Source organism: Bombina bombina, chromosome 6 (assembly GCF_027579735.1).
Source record: "Bombina bombina isolate aBomBom1 chromosome 6, aBomBom1.pri, whole genome shotgun sequence".
Lineage (NCBI taxonomy): Eukaryota > Metazoa > Chordata > Amphibia > Anura > Bombinatoridae > Bombina > Bombina bombina.
In genome coordinates this window covers 307,315,581-307,336,115 of record NC_069504.1, presented here as the reverse complement: position 1 = coordinate 307,336,115, position 20,535 = coordinate 307,315,581, and the positions used below count along the sequence as shown (strand labels likewise).

At 38.4% G+C, this 20,535-nt stretch overlaps 1 protein-coding gene across 1 annotated transcript in view; it reads left to right on the top strand.

Moving 5' to 3' along the window:
- LRRIQ1 (leucine rich repeats and IQ motif containing 1) overlaps window positions 1–18,812 on the top strand; it is a 725,247-nt gene extending 706,435 nt beyond the window's left edge. Inside the window, exons 25-26 of the mRNA XM_053716929.1 lie at window positions 11,162–11,279; window positions 18,377–18,812. Of these exons, the coding sequence (XP_053572904.1) occupies window positions 11,162–11,279; window positions 18,377–18,504 (246 nt within the window). The 3' untranslated portion in view covers window positions 18,505–18,812. The remainder of the gene's footprint in view (window positions 1–11,161; window positions 11,280–18,376) is intronic.
- Window positions 18,813–20,535: the final 1,723 nt, after the last annotated feature.

Here is a 20,535-nt window from a genome sequence, read left to right as displayed (position 1 = left end):
AAATCCATTAACCCCTAAATCTAACCCTAACGTAACCCTAACCCTAAAGTAACCCTAAGCCTAACCCTAACACCCACTAACTTTAACATAATAAAAATATAGCTAAATTAAATTTACAATTATTAACTAAATAAACCTATTTACCCCTAAACCACCAGACCCCCATCTCAACAAGCTAAATTAAACTATATTAACCCCTAAAAATAACCCTAAACCTTACCCTAACCCCTACTTTAACATAATTAAAATAGAGCTAAACTAAAGTTACAATTATTAACTAAATAATACCTATTTAAAACAAAATACTTACCTGTGAAATAAAACCTAAGCTAGCTACAATATAACTAATAGTTACATTGTAGCTAGTTTAGGATTTATTTTTATTTCTGAGGTAAGTTTGTATTTATTTTAACTAGGTAGACTAGTTAGTAAATAGTTATTAACTATTTACTTACTACCTAGTTAAAATAAATACAAACTTACCTGTGAAATAAAACATAACCTGCCTTACACTAAAAACTAAAATATAAACACTAAACTTACTAAAAATTAAAATAACTAAATTACATAAAAAACAAACACCAAATTACAAAAAATAAGAAACAAATTATCAAAAATAAAAAAGAATTACAAATAATCTAATAGCCCTATTAACCCCCCCCCAATAAAAAAAAAACCCTAGCCTACAATAAACTACCAATGGCTCATAAAATGGCCTTTTGTGGGGTATTGCCCCAAAGAAATCAGCTCTTTTACCTGTAAAAAAAAAAATACAAACACCCCCACAACCAACCCCCCCAAATAAAATAACTATCTAAAAAAAACTAAGCTCCCCATTGCCCTGAAAAGCCACTTACAGTTCTTGAATTCCCCGCTTGAAGGATCCATCCAGCCGGCAAAGTCATCATCCATGCGGCAAGAAGTCTTCATCCAGACGGCCTCTTCGATCTTCATCCAGATGGCATCTTCTATCTTCATCCATCCAGCATGGAGCGGGACCATCCTGAAGACATCCGGCATGGAGCATCCTCTTCATACGGTCTCCGCCGTACACTGTAACTTCAGTGCAATTGACGTGATCCAAGATGGCGTCCCTTGCATTCCTATTGTTTGAAAGATTTTAATCAGCCAATAGGATTAGAGCTGCTTAAATCCTATTGGCTGTTCCAATTAGCCAATAGGATTAGAGCTGCTAAAATCCTATTGACTGTTCCAATCACCCAATAGGATTAAGCTCTCATCCTATTGGCTGATTGGAACAGTCAATAGGATTTTAGCAGCTCTAATCCTATTGGCTGATTGAAATCTTTTAGCCAACACCTATACCGACAAGACTTGTAGTAGCAGCGTTAGGGAAAAAGCAGCGTTATGGGCCATAACGCTGCTTTTTTACTCTTAATGCCAAACTTGTAATCTAGCTGATAGTTAATAGGAGAACTAGACTCCTAAAAGCTATAAATAGAAAAATTTCATTAACAAAGAACAAAAAATGTTCAAATGAAAATTAAGGAGAATTTTTAACAAACTGTCTGATACAAGATCCTTTGAGCCAAAGAAACCTTCATCAGTAGAATAAACTTAAGTATGCTGTCGGTCAGAACAAAGTTAATTAAATATTAATAATTTTGAAAAGACCTCGTAAGTTTACTTAAAGGCATAATAGCAGTCATAACCTTTTATGATTTAAGCATAAACATGTGATGTTTGCAGATGAAATCAAGTACATGAACTGAATATGTAAAAAACAGTAAATGTTATTGTAGAAACATTGCTAGCATAAAACATGATAAATAAATGCCACATAATTGAGCTGAAGAAATAACAGCTTAAAAAATGAAAAGAACACACTTAGCTTTGTAGAATTTGTGTTCCAGGGCATCATAGTTTCTACAGTAACATCCGAGTTAGGATCAGAATGAGACATCCTTGCAAAATGTAACAGAAAAAGAAAAATAACATTAGGCAAAACATTCAATTTCACGCCAACTGCAATATAATGCTACGCAAGCCAAACTATGCAAAACATTGAAACCATCCTGTTGAAATTGCTATCAGATCTGAGTGACACACTACACGAAAACTTTGCCCAGCTATCTAGGCTTATCAGCAAATGCTGTGGTGCACATGGGAATGCTTGCAATCTTCCAGATGGCGACTCACATATACATACCTCGCCTGAGGAGAGCCTGGCACCTAGAAACACATATGAGCCGTTGGTTGCCGTACACCAGGTACCTAAGAGAATAGATTCCCCAGAGGATCCTATACATACTAGCTATGAGGACAACGCTTCCATCACTTCAAATGAGGTACAGAAAGTTGTTGTGGCAGTAAACATCAAGAGACTGTGGAATTACAGAAAAGTGACTCGACCTTAGCTAATAGTGGAGGAGATGGAGCAATATGCGGATCCTAGATCTAAGCCCAAGCAGACGCTACCGGTTCCCATACTAGAATTGAAAGTCCAAGAACTCTGTTGTAAGCAATACCTCCATTTCCTTAGCTTTCGCTCAATCAAGTCTGCACTGCAACAGGTACTGAGGTGTCTCCCCGATGATCTTATGAACTTAAGGATTGGAGTGGGGTAATTCTGTTCCAGATGCCAATGCACACTGTAGTGCATCTATTAAGAGACTTGGCAGCTAGTGCCATGAATATAAAGTAGATTCTTCGACAGCATGCTCACCTATCTGAATGGTTCATTACACTATTGGTTTTAGGATATGTGTTAAGATTAAACTACATACTTTGTGCTTGGGGAACTTTCTAAAGGTGTTTACGTAGACCACATCAGTTACACCATTTATCTGTCCATTTACTAACTCAATACCATATAACTTAGCTCCTCTTGTGGCAATCACTGGTTTAATAGGTTTATATACTTATACTTTATTGTTCCTGTCAATAGAATAAGGGATGACCCAACGATCACTAATCAGACTCTTGGCAAAACTAGATAAACCCCCTCCATAACGAGTATCTCCATATAATAATTCTTGCCCTTTAGCATTAACTTGCCTTAGGTAATAAGCACTTCCCTCCAAACTACAGTTACTCCCACCATCGGCGACTGAGATGGTAGGTTATGACTGGTCAGAGAACAAATATCTAGAGCAGGGTGTTTGCACATTTTGAGGGTCCAAATTACGTCATGGCTTTCTTCAAGAAATAATTCTAAGATTTAAAGTGAATGTGGAGGTTGGGTCCAATCTGACTTTTAGTATTATCAAACTGTTGCAATACATGGGATATTTCTTGCTCCTACATCTACTGCAAAGACATAGTTCTCAGTCTAGGGAGCTAATTGCTAACTTATTTCAATTAGACACTTCATAATAATCTTTCTGGTTCTAACAATGAAATTGGGTAAAAATAGGGGCACTTATTCATAATACTAATAATACTACTATATATGCCTATGATTAGTCGCTCCCTCTCCCCAGTTTTCCAAGTACCGCTAGAATTACCCTCTATAATTTCTTAAGCCTCTGTGCCCATTCTCTCGTCTAGTAAACTACAGGATTATTTATTTCATACACACTGTACCTACACATACGTATTGCGAGATCCCATATTATTAATTTGTCCAGTTGCTCAAGAGTTACTAGGGCCTGGTCATACATGCACTCACATGGGTATAACTCTAAAAGGAGCTGGTGTCTCCTTCAATCTTATTTGCCGGCTCAGGTTCTTACGTAGTACCCAGCTGTTTACTGTATTCAACTAATTTTTTATATATACTCAGGGATCTAGTTGTTTGGCACAAGAGTGAGGTTACTACTAGAGAACTAACTGCATAGAGGAAATGTTGCTGTTGCTGGTATTTCTTTTTTATGATACAATGAGTCCACGGATCATCTTAATTACTAATGGGATATTCACCTTCTGGTCAGCAGGAGGTGGCAAAGAGCACCACAGCAAAGCTGTTAAATAGCTCCTACCTTCCCTCCCACCCCAGTCATTCTCTTTGCCTACATTAGTGCTAGGAAGTGGTAAAGTGAATAAGTTAGAGGGTTTACTCAAAAAGATATATGTACACCAGGGCCTGCAATAGCAACCAGCGGTGTGCATTGCTACCGTCACTATTGCGGCGGCGTATTGGTTTGATGCACTGTCTGAGACTCTCAGGACAGAAACTTCTTTGGATGAAATCCAGGATAGGATAAAGGCTCTTAAACTAGCTAATACCTTTATTACGGATGCTTCCCTTCAAGTTATCAAGCTGGGAGCTAAGATTTCGGGTTTCTCTATTCTAGCTCGCAGAGCCTTATGGTTAAAACCTTGGTCTGCTGATGTTTCCTCTAAGTCTAAGCTTCTGGCTATTCCTTACAAGGGGAAGACCTTGTTTGGACCTGGCCTAATGGAAATTATCTCTGATATTACGGGAGGTATGGGGTCATCTTCTCCCTCAAGATAATAGAAATAAACAGAAAGGATGACAGAGTAATTTTCGTTCCTTTTGAAATTTCAAGGGAAATTCTTCTTCTTCCTCCTCTAAACAGGAACAATCTAAACCTGCATGGAGACCCAGCCAGTCTTGGAATAAGGGAAAACAATCCAAGAAGCCTGCTATTGAATCCAAGACAGCATGAATGGCATGCCCCCGATCCGGGACCAGATCTGGTTGGGGGCAGACTTTCCTTCTTTGCTTAGGCTTGGGTTTGTGATGTTCAGGATCCATGGACAATAGAAATAGTGTCCCAGGGATAGAAACTAGAGTTCAAAAGTTTTCCTCCCAGAGGCAGGTTTCTACTTTCAAGATTATCTGCAGACCAGACAAAGAGAGAGGCGTTCTTACGCTGCATAAGAGACCTCTCCGCCCTGGGAGTGATTGTTCCTGTTCCAATACAGGAACAGGGTCGGGGTTTTTATTCCAATCTGTTTGTGGTTCCAAAAAAGGAGGAAACCTTCAGACCAATTTTAGACCTCAAGAGTCTAAACAAATTTCTCAGGGTACCGTCCTTCAAGATGGAAACTATTTGTTCCATTCTTCCCTTGATCCAGGAGGGTCAGTTTATGACCCTTTATGGATTTAAAGGATGCATACCTACATGTTCCTATTCACAGGGATCATCTTCACAAGTTCCTAAGGTTTGCCTTTCTGGACAAACACTTCCAGTCCGTGGCTCTTCCTTTCGGTCTTGCCACAGCTCCCAGAATTTTCACAAAGGTTCTGGGAACGCTGTTGGCGGTGCTTCGGTCACGGGGCATTGCAGTGTCACCCTATCTGGACGACATCCTAGTCCAGGCGCCATCCTTTCAACAAGCAAGACATCTCACGGATGGAAGGTAAATTTTGAAAAGAGTTCCTTAGTTCCAAATACAAGGGTAACTTTCTTGGGAACCATAATAGATTCCCTGTCTATGAAGATTTTTCTGACAGAAGTCAGGAAGTCAAAGATTATCGATACTTGCCTAGTCCTTCAGTCCACTCCTCGGCCGTCAGTGGCTCAGTGCATGGACGTAATCGGGTTGATTGTGGCGGCAATGGATATCATCCCGTTTGCTCGGTTCCACCTCAGACCTCTGCAGTTAAGCATGCTCAGGCAATGAAATGGAGATTATGCAGACTTGTCTCTTCGAATACTACTGGAGCAGGAGACAAGGGATTCTCTGCAATGGTGGTTGTCACCGGATCACCTCTCCCAGGGAACCTGCTTTTGCAGACCATCTTGGGTGATTGGGACAACAGACGCCAGCCTTCTAGGGTGGGGAGCAGTCTGGGACTCAGTCAGAGTCTGTTATTCCTATAAATATTCTAGAACTGAGAGCGATCTTCAATGCTCTTCTGGCCTGGCTCCAGTTAGCCTTGGTCCGGTTTATCAGGTTCCAGTCGGACAATATAACTTCAGTGGCTTACATCAATCATCAGATAGGAACGAGGAGTTCCTTAGCGATGACCGAGGTAGCCAAAATAATCCAGTGGGCAGAAGTCCACTCTTGCTGTCTGTCGGCGATCCACATCCCAGGGGTGGACAACTGGGAGGCGGACTTCCTGAGCAGGCAGACTTTTCATCCGGGGGTGTGGGAACTCCATCCGGAAATGTGTTTTCAAACCTGATTCTCAAGTGGGGTCAGCCGGAATTGGATCTCATGGCATCACGACAGAATGCCAAGCTCCCGAGATACAGGTCGAGGTCCAGGGACCCCCAGGCAGAGCTCGTAGATGCTCTGGCGGTTCCTTGGTCCTTCAGTCTAGCATACCTATTTCCTCCGTTTGCTATACTTCCTCGGGTCATTGCTCGAATCAAACAGGAGAGGGCATCAGTGATCCTCATAGCACCGGCTTGGCCTTGCAGGATTTGGTATGCAGATCTGGTGGAGATGGCATCTCTGCCACCTTGGAGACTTCCGTTGAGGAAGGACCTTCTAATTCAGGGGCCCTTCCTTCACCAAAATCTAGTTTCTCTGAAGCTGACTGCTCGGAGATTGAACGCTTCATTTTATTCAAGCTGGGCTGATTCAGGCTCAATAAGCCTGTAACTAGAAATATTTACCATAAGATTTGGCGTAAATATCTCTATTGGCGCAAATCTAAGGGCTACTCATGGAGTAGAGTTCGAATTCCTAGAATTTTGTCTTTTCTCCAAGAGGGTTTAGAGAAGGGATTATCGACAAGTTCCCTAAAGGGTCAAATCTCTGCCTTATCTATTTTGTTACACAAACATCTGGCGGATGTCCCAGATGTACAATCATTTTGTCAGGCCTTGGTCAGGATAAGGCCTGTATTCAAACCAGCTACTCCTCAATGGAGTCTTAATTTAGTTCTTAAAGTTCTTCAAGAGGCTCCTTAGATATTAAGTTGTTATCTTGGAAAGTTTGATTTCTTGTTGCTATTTCTTCTGCTTGGAGAGTGTCAGAGCTCTCGGCCTTGCAGTATGAGTCTCCTTATCTTATTTTCCATTCAGATAATGTAGTTTTACGTACTAAATTAGTATTCCTTCCTAAGGTTGTTTCTGATGGGAACATTAATCAGGAGATTGTTGTTCCTTCTTTGTGTCCTAATCCTCCTTCTCAGAAGGAACGTCTTCTGCACAATTTGGACATTGTCCGTGCTTTAAAGTTTTACCTGCAGGCGACTAAGGACTTTCGTCAGTCTTCTTCTTTGTTTGTGATTTTCTCAGGAAAACGTAAGGAACACAAAGCAACAGCTACTTCTCTTTCTTTTTTGCTGAAGAGTATCATACGTTTTGTATATGAGACTGCTGGACAGCAGCCTCCTCAGAGTTACGGCTCATTACACGAGGGCTGTTGATTCCTCATGGGCATTCAAAAATGAAGCTTCTGTGGAACAGATTTGCAAGGCTGCAACTTGGTCCTCTCTTCACACTTTTTCAACATTCTACAAATTTGACACTTTTGCCTCGGCTGAGGCCGCTTTTGGGAGAAAGGTTCTTCAAGCAGTGGTGCCTTCCATTTAGGTTCCCTGTCTTGTCCCTCCCGTATCATTTGTGAACTCTAGCTTGGGTATTGAATCCCATTAGTAATTAAGATGATCCGTGGACTTTTGATTTTAGCCCTATTTAAATAGTCTCATTAATGGGAACAAAAAAATGTTATGTGTTCTCATTAAAAACTCATAAAATACAAGTTTTGTTGTGATAGTCTTAGGTAGAGAGATCTGAGCAAGATACTGCAATCTCATCAGTGAGGGGCAAACTGATCTCTCTAGGCACATTGGTCATTCTTGCACACACACAGTTTTTTTAAGGAATTTGACATGTAGGTTCTTCCAAACATCTTGGAGACATAACCACTGTTATTCTGTGAATTTAGGCAGCCTCGGTTGCTTCTATCTCTTCATGTAATCTTAGAAAGACTTGATGATGTTGAGATCAGGGCTCGGGTGGATGCCATACCATCATTTTTAAGGCTCCTTGCTCTTCTTTATGCTGCAGATAGTTCTTAATGGCTTTGGCTGTATGTTTAGGGTGTCTGTCAAGCTGCAGAATAAATTTGGGGCCAATCAGATGCCTCCCTGATGGTATTGCAAGATGAATAAGTATCTGCCTGTACTTCTTAGCATTGAGGAGACTGTTAATTGTGACCAAATTTAAACATTTCAGAAAATCCTCCATTTTCAAAAATGCAGCCCCAGACTTGCAAGGAACCTCCACCATGCTTTACTGTTGCCTGTAGACACAAATTTGTGTACCACTCTCCAGCCCTTTAGTGAACAAACTGCCTTCTGCTACAGCCAGATTTTTCAAATGTTGACTTACCAGTCCAGATCACCTGCTGCTAATTTTCTGCACCCACGTTTTTGTCTTTTCATGCATTGTTGAGTTGCTTGGTCTTGTTTCCACGTTGGAGGAATGGCTTTTTGGCCACAAGTCTTCTTTGAAGACCATTTCTGACCAGACTTCCTCAGACCAGTAGATGGGTATACTCGATCCCACTGGTTTCCACCAATTCTAACCTGACTGCAATGTTGGAGAACTTCAGATTTTAAAGGGAAGTCAGCATGATGTGTCTTTCATGTGCTGCATTAAGTTTTCTTGGCTGGCCACTGCCTCTATAGTCCTCAACATTGCCTGTTTCTTTCGGCTTCTTCAGAAGAGCTTGGACAGCACATATGGAAACTTCTGTCGGCCTTGAAATGTCTGCCTTAGAGACACCTTGCTGATGCAGTATAACTACCTTGTTTATTGTTGCTGTGCTTAGTCTTGCCATAGTGTATGACTTTTAACATTAAACTACCTTCAACAACCTCACTTTCGGCTAGATTACGAGTTTTGCGTTAAGGTAAAAAGCAGCGTTAACAGGTCCTAACGCTGCTTTTTTATGCCCGCTGGTATTAGGAGTCTTGCAGGTATAGGTGTACCGCACACTTTTTTGGCCTTACCGCAAATCAACGTACGTAAATTTCGTAAAGGGGACTTGCATAGCGCCGGTATTACGAGTTTGTCCTGGGAGGCCAAAAAGTAAGCGGTACACCCTATACCGCCAAGATTCCTAACGCATTTTAAAGTCAGAAGTTATGGGTTTTATGCTACAAAGCTGTAGCATAAAACTCATAACTAAAGCTAAACTAGAACAGCCAATAGAATGCGAGCTCAATCCTATTGGCTTATTGGATCAGCCAACCTTAATTCCGATTGGCTGAATTCTATCAGCCAATCGGAATCTAAGGGACACCATCTTGGATGACGTAATTTAAAGGTACCTTCATTCAGCAAGAAGCCGTCGATTGAAGAGGATGCTCCGCGCCAGATGTCTTGAAGATGGAGCCGCTCAGCGTCGGAAGGATGAAGATAGAAGATGCCTTCTGGAGGACCACTTCTGCCCGTCTGGAGGACCACTTAAATATAATTTAAATAAATCTAAATAAAATTCCTATCATTACCTAAATTATTCCTATTTAAAACTAAATACTTACCTATAAAATAAACCCTAAACTAGCTACAATATAACTAATAGTTACATTGTAGCTAGCTTATGGTTTATTTTTATTTTACAGGCAAGTTTGTATTTATTTTAACTAGGTAGAATAGTTACTAAATAGTTATTAACTATTTAATAACTACCTAGCTAAAATAAATACAAATTACACTAACACCTAACACTACAATTAAATAACTTACCTAAATTAAATACTATTAGCTAAATTACAAAAACAAACACTAAATTACAGAAAATAAAAAACAAATTACAAGAAATTTAAACTAATTACACCTAATCTAAGAACCCTATCAAAATAAAAAAGCCCCCCAAAATAAAAAAAAAACCCTAGCCTAAACTAAAGAAGTCTTCATCCAAGCGGCAATATGTCCTCAACGAAGCCGGCAGAAGTCACCAACCTTTCGGACCTCAGGGACCACTAAACTCACAATTTTGAATCCCGTGGACCACTAACATGATTTTTTTTTTTTAAAAAAAAGGTACAAACCTCTATGTGTGTGTGTGTCTATATATATATATATATATATATATATATATATATATATATATATACATATATATATATATATATGTATATATATATACATATACATAAATACACACACATACTGTACATATCTAGTATAACCAAAGTTAAGTTTACATTATGTATATATTTACACATTTTTAAGAATTATTTTTTTGGAATTAAATAGCTGAATGACAGAATTGAGAGAATACTTCCAAATGACAGATGAAGGGTGAGTGCCAAATTTTGTGCTGGAAACAGAGAGGCAGAAAGTGGGAAAAAATAATTATGTTTAAAAGGACCACAAGACTTCCAAGTTACCTTCCCAGTTAGGAATTGTTCAAAACTACTTATGATCATGGACAGACATTGGAGTCATAAATTAAGTTTATATCAGAAAGCTCTCAATATGGATGTAAGCTAACCACGACTGATGTTACTGGCAATTATTATAATACTGGTGGGATATGGCTGATCTGCTGGATGGCAATTAATGAAATTCAGGTGGAAAGGCTTTGTGCGCGGGAAAATTATTAGAATAACAAATAATTATTATTTTATTTAAAAAAAAAAGATGGATGGGAGGAAGACAAACAGTGATGTAAGTCCATCTGAAGGAATTAGGAAAACTACTACAAAGAGACAGGTAAAGGGAAGAAAATAAATGAAATATAAGAGAGAAATATTTTTTTTTAGGATTTTCTTTTTTTATATACTTTAATTCCACTATTTCAAGCAAAAACTATACCAACCTCTCCTGGCTTTAGAATGGAAGCATCTTTCTCTGAGCAGCATGCCGGGCGGGCGGAATTAAAAATAGAATCTAGCTACACAAGTTGCGCAGTACTGCACAACGTGCGTAGGGTGATTGTAATTTAACTTCTCCGTCGGTTTTCACTGATGTCCAGCCAGGCACTGTAGGGAGTTGTGGCACGACAGGGGTGACACCATCAGATGAGATTCATTCCTGCTTGATGGTGTCAAGGACCACCAATATCTTCTCGTGGACCACTGGTTGGCGACCGGTGCTAAAGACCATGAGCTACCTTTGGGGACACCTATGTTTGATGTTTGATGTATAATTGTACAACACAACAGAGGTGGACATATATATTTTAAGTTTAATTTAATAAATATATTTTAAGTTTAATTTAATTGGGTTTTTGAGCTCAGATCATTCTGTTTTATGAATTGTTTGTAGAGTTCTGAATAAATGTTTTTGTTTTTTATCTTTTGATTCCTCAATCGCAGACTAATGCAAGAAGTGAACCTATGGACTTAGAAATAGTTTCTGTGACTTCTGCAAGTTCCACGTCTCAGAAAAAGGAAAGAAATAAGGAACCAAGAAGACAATCTAGAGGCCCGTCAAGTATGTGATTTTATTTGTATTTACCATTTCTTCATTGCAGCTGAACGAAAATACCATCTGTTTATCATTCTGCTCTGCACGTTAAATGGAATTTGTAATAAGAAACAATAGTAATTAGACATGCACAAATTTGTGTTGCTTTGTTATTAGTTTTTGAAACGAAAAACAAAACTGAATTGTTTTTCCTGCGTTTGTTTATTTGCAGCAACAAACTGAATGAACACAAACGCCATTTGTTCATTCATTTTGTTTCTCTATCTATTAGAGATGATGAATAAAGCAATGAAAATTACACATATCTAATAACCGTGTGCTCCAAAATAAATGGAATGCTACAAGATAACACTATGGGCTCCATTTATTAAAGCAATGGTAAATCCTAGCATTTCAAAAACAGTATAATTTACGAGCACTAAAAATATAGGTGACTTTCATTCATGAGTTTAAAAAAGCAGTTTAAAAGTCACCTTTATTTCGTCGTGGCTTCACTGCTAACCTAAGAGCTGCCGGCCGCCCACAGCAAAGTTAAATTTTTTCCATGAGTTGACATTTTCACCTCTTAGCCAGTAGCCATTCTAGCCATTATGTATACTAGCATGGCTATTGGCTCAGATGGACATATCACCTCATTGAAAAATTTGAGCTGTGGGTGGGTGGCTGGTGGTGCTTAGGTTAGCAGTGAATCCGCGGCCAAATAAACTTGTGAATGAAAGTCACCTTTATTTTTAGTGCGGGTAGTTTTTGAAACACTAGAATTTATCATCACTTTAAGCTAGGGTGCAGGGTTATTCATGCAAGCCTTGGACCTCTTCTTCCTAACATTATTAACAACCCCTGCATGATTGGTTGAGGAAGAGCAATATTACTCAAGCTATACAAAATACCTTTGGTAAACCAAACTTTAAGTGTATGCAACTCAAAATTAAGTAAGGATATGTTAAAAGTCCAATCAGCAGAGACAGTCCATAAGGAAAAAAGGGTGGGGGGGGAGTCACAAAATGTTTGATTGGAGCAGCTTTGAATACCTCACAGGAAAGAAAGGAGACACACAGTAGTGAAGTCTGTAATATATACAAGAGAGATCCGAATGGATGGGTACTTACACTTTTATGAGCTCTGACTTAGCTCTTAGTGAATATGTTATTGTAGGACTAAAATGGACACCTGTGTCACATTAAAGGTTTTTTTTTACTAAGCATACCATTGTAATTGTTGCTCAGCTTACTTGTCTTTACTTCAGCTTGTTGCTGAGCCTGAAAACAGTTCTACATGCAATATCAGTAGCCTTGTGACGATAGCCTGTAGTACAGTCCTATATTAGTAAATATATTTTAAATTCCACCTTGGAGCTCCTGATCTTCCTTGGTAGCCGGGGCTTTGTACCTGACGGCCTGTTTACTAAGAGATGAGTCATTGCTCATAAAAGTGTAAGTGCCCATTCCTTTGGCTTTCTTGTATATCTTATAGACTTGACTATTATATGTCTCCTCTCTCTCCTGTGAGGTAAACAAAATGCTACAATCAAACATTTGGCAGGTTCCTCCCCTTTTTTTCCTTTATGGACTATCTCTGCTGATTGCGGATCAGACTGTTAACATATCCTTACTTACTGAGTTGTATACGCTTAAAGGGACATGAAACCCAACATTTTTCTTTCATGAGTCATATAGAGAATACAAATTTTAATCATTCCAATTTACTTCTATTATCTATTTTACTTCATTCTTTATGTACCCTTTGTTGAAGAAATAGCAATGCACATGTGTGAGCAAATCACATGAGGCATCTATGTGCAGCCACCAATTAGAAGCTATTTAGATATGCTTTTTAACACTGGATATCAATCGAATGAAGCAAATTAGATAATAGAAGTAAATTGGAAAGTTGTTAAAAATTGCATGCTCTTTCAAAATAATAATGTCCCTTTAAATTGTGGTTTACATTTTTTTTATTATTTTAAGTGTACACATCTTTTAATTGTCCACCTTTTTTGTTCTTGTTACAAAATACCTTTGGACTTTTAATATGAGTACAGAAATAATATCGCTATTGTTTGCGCTCAAGCAATGTTAATATACATTAGCGCTAATATTTTTGCAATCTGCTTCCAATCTAGGCCAATGTATTTTCCAAAAATGAAATAGGATGTCTTTGATTAGTTTCTATGAAAACAGTTTCAGACTGTTTATTCAATACTGTTAATTCTACTTGATTTGTTATGGTTAAAAAGATTGATAACGCCTTTACTACCCATTCCCCAGCTTTGCACAACCAACTTTGTAATATTAATATACTTTATAACCTCTAAATCTCTGCTTGTTTTAAGCACCTAGGGCGCGATCCGATATACATCGTAGTTTGCGGCGCAAGCGAGGGAACCCCCGCCGCCCGTAGTTTCAACTCGCAACTCGAGCTATCCAATATACCTCGCCGGCAATTGCTAAAGTGCCGTAAGTCAGAAAAAATAGCGATGTCCAGAAATCTGCGCAAGTACAAATTTCTGGAGTCGCCAGTGACTTACGGCACTTTAGAAACTGCCGGCGCCTACAAAACCTGACTAAGTTATTAAATCTCCCGTACTGTCTAACACGCCTCCCAAACATAGCCCGACACGTATACCCCTCTATCCGCTATCCCCCCTCACTCTCCTAATAATAAATGTATTAGCCCCTAAACCGCCGCTCCCGGACCCCGCCGCACCTAATAAAGTTATTAACCCCTAAACCGCCGCTCCCGGACCCCGCCGCCACCTACATTAACTACCCCCTAATGTGAGCCCCTTACACCGCCGCCACCTACATTAACTACCCCCTAATGTGAGCCCCTTACACCGCCGCCACCTACATTAACTACCCCCTAATGTGAGCCCCTTACACCGCCGCCACCTACATTAACTACCCCCTAATGTGAGCCCCTTACACCGCCGCCACCTACATTACCTACCCCCTAATGTGAGCTCCTACCCCGCCGCCAGCTATATTAAAATTATTAACCCCAAATCTAATCCCCCTACCCCGCCGCCAGCTATATTAAAATTATTAACCCCTAATTTATTCCCCCTACACCACCGCCAGCTATATTAAAATTATTAACCCCTAATTTAATCCCCCTACACCGCTGCCAGCTATATTAAATACATTAACCCCTAATCTAATCCCACTAAAGTAATCAGCTCTATTACAAGCCTTAAAAGGGCCTTTTGCGTGGCAATGCCCCAAAGTAACCGCTCTATTGCCAGCCCTTAAAAGGGCTTTTTGCGGGCCATTGCCCCAAAGTAATCAGCTCTTTTACCAGCCCTTGAAAGGGCTTTTTGCGGGGCATTGTCACAAAGTAATCAGCTCTTTTGCCTCTAATCTAAATCCCCCTACACCGCCGCCACCTATAATAAATGTATTACCCCCTAATCTAATCCCCCTACACCGCCACCACCTATAATAAATGTATTACCCCCTAATCTAATCCCCCTACACCGCCACCACCTATATTAACTATATTAACCCTAATTATATTAGGGTTAATATAGTTATTATATTATATATATATTAACTATATTAACCCTAATTATATTAGGGTTAATATAGTTAATATAATTATTATATTATATATATATTAAGTATAATAACCCTATCTAACCCTAACACCCCTAACTAAATTCTTATTAAAATAAATCTAATTAATATTAATATTATTAATTAAAATATTCCTATTTAAATCAAAATACTTACCTATAAAATAAACCCTAAGATATCTACAATATAATTAATAATTACATTGTAGCTATTTTAGGGTTTATATTTATTTTACAGGTAACTTGGTATTTATTTTAACTAGGTACAATAGCTATTAAATAGTTAATAACTATTTAATAGCTACCTTGTTAAAATAATTACCAATTTACCTGTAAAATAAATCCTAACCTAAGTTACAAATACACCTACACTATCAATAAATTAAATAAACTACAAATATCTAAACTAAAATACAATTAAATACACTAAACTAAATTACAAAAAATAAAAAAAGATTACAAGAATTTTAAGCTAATTACACCTATTCTAAGCCCCCTAATAAAATAACAAAGCCCCCCAAAATAAAAAAAATTCCCTACCCTAATCTAAATTACAAAAGTTAACAGTTCTATTACCAGCCCTTAAAAGGGCTTTTTGCGGGGCATGCCCCAAAGTAATCAGCTCTTTTGCCTGTAAAAGAAAAACACAATACCACCCCCCAACATTACAACCCACCACCCACATACCCCTACTCTAAGCCCACCCAAACCCCCCTTAAAAAACCTAACACTAAGCCCCAGAAGATCCCCCTACCATGAGTCGTCTTCCTCCAGCCGGGCCGATGTCTTCATCCAAGAGGCAAAGAAGAAGTCTTCCATCCGGGTGATGTCTTCATCCAAGCGGCAAAGAAGAAGTCTTCCATCCCGGCGATGTCTTCATCCAAGTGGCAAAGAAGAGGTCCTCCATCGGGGCGAAAATTTTCCTCCAAGCGGCATCTTCAATCTTCTTTCTTCCGACCTCCGACGCGGAACATCCAGCTGGCCCGACGACTGAAAGATGAATGAAGTTTCCTTTAAATGATGTCATCCAAGATGGCGTCCCTCGAATTCCGATTGGCTGATAGGATTCTATCACCCAATCGGAATTAAGGTAAGAAAATCTGATTGGCTGATTCAATCAGCCAATCAGATTCAAGTTCAATCCGATTGGCTGATCCAATCAGCCAATCAGATTGAGCTTGCATTCTATTGTCTGATTAGATTTATTTTAATAAGAATTTAGTTAGGGGTGTTAGAGTTAGATAGGGTTATTATACTTAATATAAATATAATAACTATATTAACCCTAATATAATTAGGTTTAATATAGTTAATATATATAATATAATAACTATATTAACTATATTAACCCTAATATAATTAGGGTTAATATAGGTGGCGGCGGTGTAGGGGGATTAGATTAGGGGGTAATACATTTATTATAGGTGGCGGCGGTGTAGGGGGATTAGATTAGGGGGTAATACATTTATTATAGGTGGCGACGGTGTAGGGGGATTTAGATTAGAGGCAAAAGAGCTGATTACTTTGGGGCAATGCCCCGCAAAAAGCCCTTTTAAGGGCTGGCAATAGAGCTGTTTACTTTGGGGTAATGCCACGCAAAAAGCCCTTTTCAGGGCTATTTGTAGGGTTAGACTTAGGTTTAGTGGTAGGGATATTTTAGGGGTTAATTAATTTAATATAGGTGGCGGCGGTATAGGGGGATTAGATTAGGGGTTAAAAATTTAATATAGGTGGCGGCGGTATAGGGGGATTAGATTAGGGGTTAATAATTTCATATAGGTGGCGGCGGTATAGGGGGATTAGATTAGGGGTTAATAATTTCATATAGGTGGAGGCGGTATAGGGGGATTAGATTAGGGGTTAATAATTTAATATAGGTGGTGGCGGTATAGGGGGATTAGATTAGGGGTTAATAATTTAATATAGGTGGCGGCGGTGTAGCGGGCTCAGATTAGGGGGAAATATAGATAATGTAGGTGGCGGCGGGGTCCGGGAGCGGCGGTTTAGGGGTTAAACACTTTATTAGGGATGCGGCGGGGGATCGCGGTTGACAGGTAGATAGACATTGCGCATGCGTTAGGTGTTAGGTTTTATTTTGCAGCCAGTTTAGGGAGTTATGGGGCTCCAATACACAGCGTTAGGCTTACTACGCCTGCAATTTGTGGCGAGGTAGGATTTTCGCCACGTAAGTCCTTACGCTGTATATTGGATACCAAACTGCGCTGGTTTGGTATACCTGTCTATGGGCCAAAAAACCACGGCCGAAGGCAGAAATATACGAGCGTAACTTCTATGTTACGCCGTATATGTGATACCAAACCATCGCAAAATTTGGCGTCGCCGGCTTTTGCGGGCGACGCTGCATATCGGATTGAGGCCCTACACGCCGCCTCTTATCTCAGTGCATTTTATTAACTTTTCACAGCCATACAGTAATAGTTCATGTGGGCCATATAGATAACATTGTGCTCACTCCTGTGGAGCTGTGCGTGAACAAGGACTAACTGACTAAAATGTAAGCTTGTAAATAGCACTGAGATAAGGGGCAGTTTGCAGAGGCTTAAATACAAGGTAATAATAGAGCTACAATTTATATTAATATAACAGTGTTGGTTATGCAAATTTGTGGAATGGATAATAAGGGGATTATCTATTTTTTAAACACTAAAAATTTTCAAGTAGGTTGTACCTTTAATATAAAATCTGTTTTTAATTAGTCTTTTTAAAGGGACATGAAACCCATTTTTTTTTCATGATTCAGAAACAGCATACAATTTTAAACAACTTTCCAATTTACTTTTGTTATTTAACTTGCTTTATTCCCATAATATCCTTTGTTGAAAAACATATTTAAATAGGCTTGGTGGCTGCACATAGATGCTTCCTGTGATTGGCTCACCCATGTGCATGATTTATCTTCAACAAAGGATATCTAAAGAATGAAGCAAATTAGATAATATAAGTAAATTGAAATGCTGTTTAAAATTGTATTTTCTAGCTGAATCATGAAAGAAATGTTTTGCGATTCATGTCCCTTTACGTCATTAAATCTAACATTGTTCTACATAAATACCTTCCATCTGCACCAAGAATCACACACAAATCCCCATGTTTGAAATTAATTTCTGTGTTTGCCTTTGGCATAAAATCTATTAAATAAAATGCTTTTTTCTTTGTAAAAATAACAGTTTTGCCTTACATTAAAGGACCATTAAATTCCATAGAATTTTATAATCAACAAATACATAATAATAATACAATGCACTAGCACTTAATTTCAAATGTAGATTTTTTTTCTGGCAAATTTAAAAGTTAATTCCATTTTCACTCCTCTTGCATCATGTGGATACCATCAGCCAATCACAAAACACATATACGGTATGTATATACTGTGCACTTTTGCACACACTCAATAGACGCTGGTGCCTCTGAAAGTGTACATATGAAAAGATTTTGCTCTATCTGAATCGTAAAAGTTTCATTTTGGCTTCAGTGTCCCTTTAATTGAAAACTTTTTTTTTTTTTTTAGGTAACGGCTTGTATACACCAGTGAAGTCAGACTCTGGAGCTCCGCGAAAAGAACGCATTTCATTCCGAGATAATCCTTTGCAACTCAGTGGTGGATGGGGATGCGGCAAGAGAAGAGGAAACAAATAATTAAATAAATTTTACACTTGTGAGAATGAAACACAGTGGAAGCTGAGAACAATTTTGATTCCATTTATTTATGGATTTTTAATTAAATAAAATGCAAGATGTTTCTGTATGTATGGTATAAATATGTAAAATAGAAATAATGGTAAATTATTTGTGACCTTTAATCAGCTATACTCCCACTTAATTAAACACATCAGTTGGCATTTGTGGAGTTCTATACGCTTTGTATGATACATTTTTCTATATTCGTATTAAAGAAAATTGGTAGTTACAATTGTTTAAATAAAAGTGAACTTAAAAAATGTAAATGGACGTCTGTGCATCTTTAAATATTTTTTTAGTACATGCATCATTTTAAGAATTAAGCTTGCATACATAATTTATGTGAGAAATAATTTACAGAGAAATGGATTTGATAAATCTAGTTGTCTTTCAGCAATTGAAAATAGTCAAAACACATGTAAATATAATGCTATAATAAACAAAGTAGCCTGCTTTTAAAATTGTTAGAGCATTGTTTATAAAACATGCCAGCAAGCTATAGCAGTAATAACATTAGAAATACCATCTTGTGTTCTTCATGCACATGTATTTAGATATTTTAGTCATAATAAATATAACTCAAAAATCAGAATGTTACGCATTCTAAAATAATGAAATTCAATTATGATACATTTATTAATGAGGTAAAACACTGATAAAATAGTTCAATATCATATAAAACTACATTGTTACTATTTCAGAGGGATTTAAAAGATAAAATGCTGTAATGTTACATTACAGTTGTTAAATAGTTCATTAACACTATATTTAAATTCAAAGGCTGATGTTTCATCTGGGACTCCTATAGGTAAAATAAGAACATAAGAATGATTAACATTGTGTTACTATACATTACATTTAGCTCAAGCCTCAAAATGGACAAAAAAAACTCAATTTTATGTGAGTTCCATCCTTAGCATGAAGCAATATACTTAAAGGGACACTGAACCCAATTTCTCCTACATTGGTGTATCCAGTCCACGGCTTCATCCTTACTTGTGGGATATTCTCAATCCCTACAGGAAGTGGCAAAGAGAGCACACAGCAGAGCTGTCCATATAGCTCCCCTCAGGCTCCGCCCCCCCAGTCATTCTCTTTGCCGCTCTAACTAGTAGCATCTCCACGGGGGTGGTAAAGAGTATGTGGTGTTTAGTTGTAGTTTTTTATTCTTCTATCAAGAGTTTGTTATTTTAAAATAGTGCCGGATGGAACTATTTACTCTGCAGCAGAAAGTGATGAAGATTTCTGCCGAGAGGAATATGATTTTAGCACCAGTACCTAAAATCCATTGCTGTTCCCACGCAGGACTGTTGAATCCAGAGAACTTCAGTTGGGGGGAACAGTTTGCAGGCTTAACTGCTTCAGGTATGATCAGTCATTTTTCTAACAAGACCTAGTAATGCTAGAAGACTGTCAGCAATCCCCTCTGGGATAGGTAAGCCATTTTTCTTAGACTCTGTATAAAATTATGGCTTATATTAAGGGCTCTATGCTGGTTGACACTATTGTGGGCTAAATCGATTGCTTTTTAGCATGTTTTCACTATAAATAAGGTGTTTTTTCAGACTTTAAAACACTTTTGGGGTTTTATTTTGTGCCTGGCACTTATTTGGACAACTATTCTAGTCAGAAAGGCCCCTCCACTCTGGAAATGAAGAGGGAGGAGGTCTCATTTTCAAGCCTCAATTGTGCAGTTGTTTTGCTTAGGCAGTTCATGCAGCTTCACGTGGGGAGTCCAGAGGCATCAGAAAAGACTCCAGAGAGGCTTATTTCCTACTAAAATAATCCCTAAGGAAGGTAAAGGCCACAGTGGAAGCTGTGGCATAGTACTGTAGTGTTTTTAACAGGTTAATTGCTGTTATTAGCTCCGGTTTGGGCATTAAGGGGTTAATTGGTCTGAAAATTTCAAATCCTTTCAAAGCATTAAGACACTGTGGTGAAAATTTCATTAAAATCGGATGTTTATTTGATGGTTTTTTGATGTTTTCG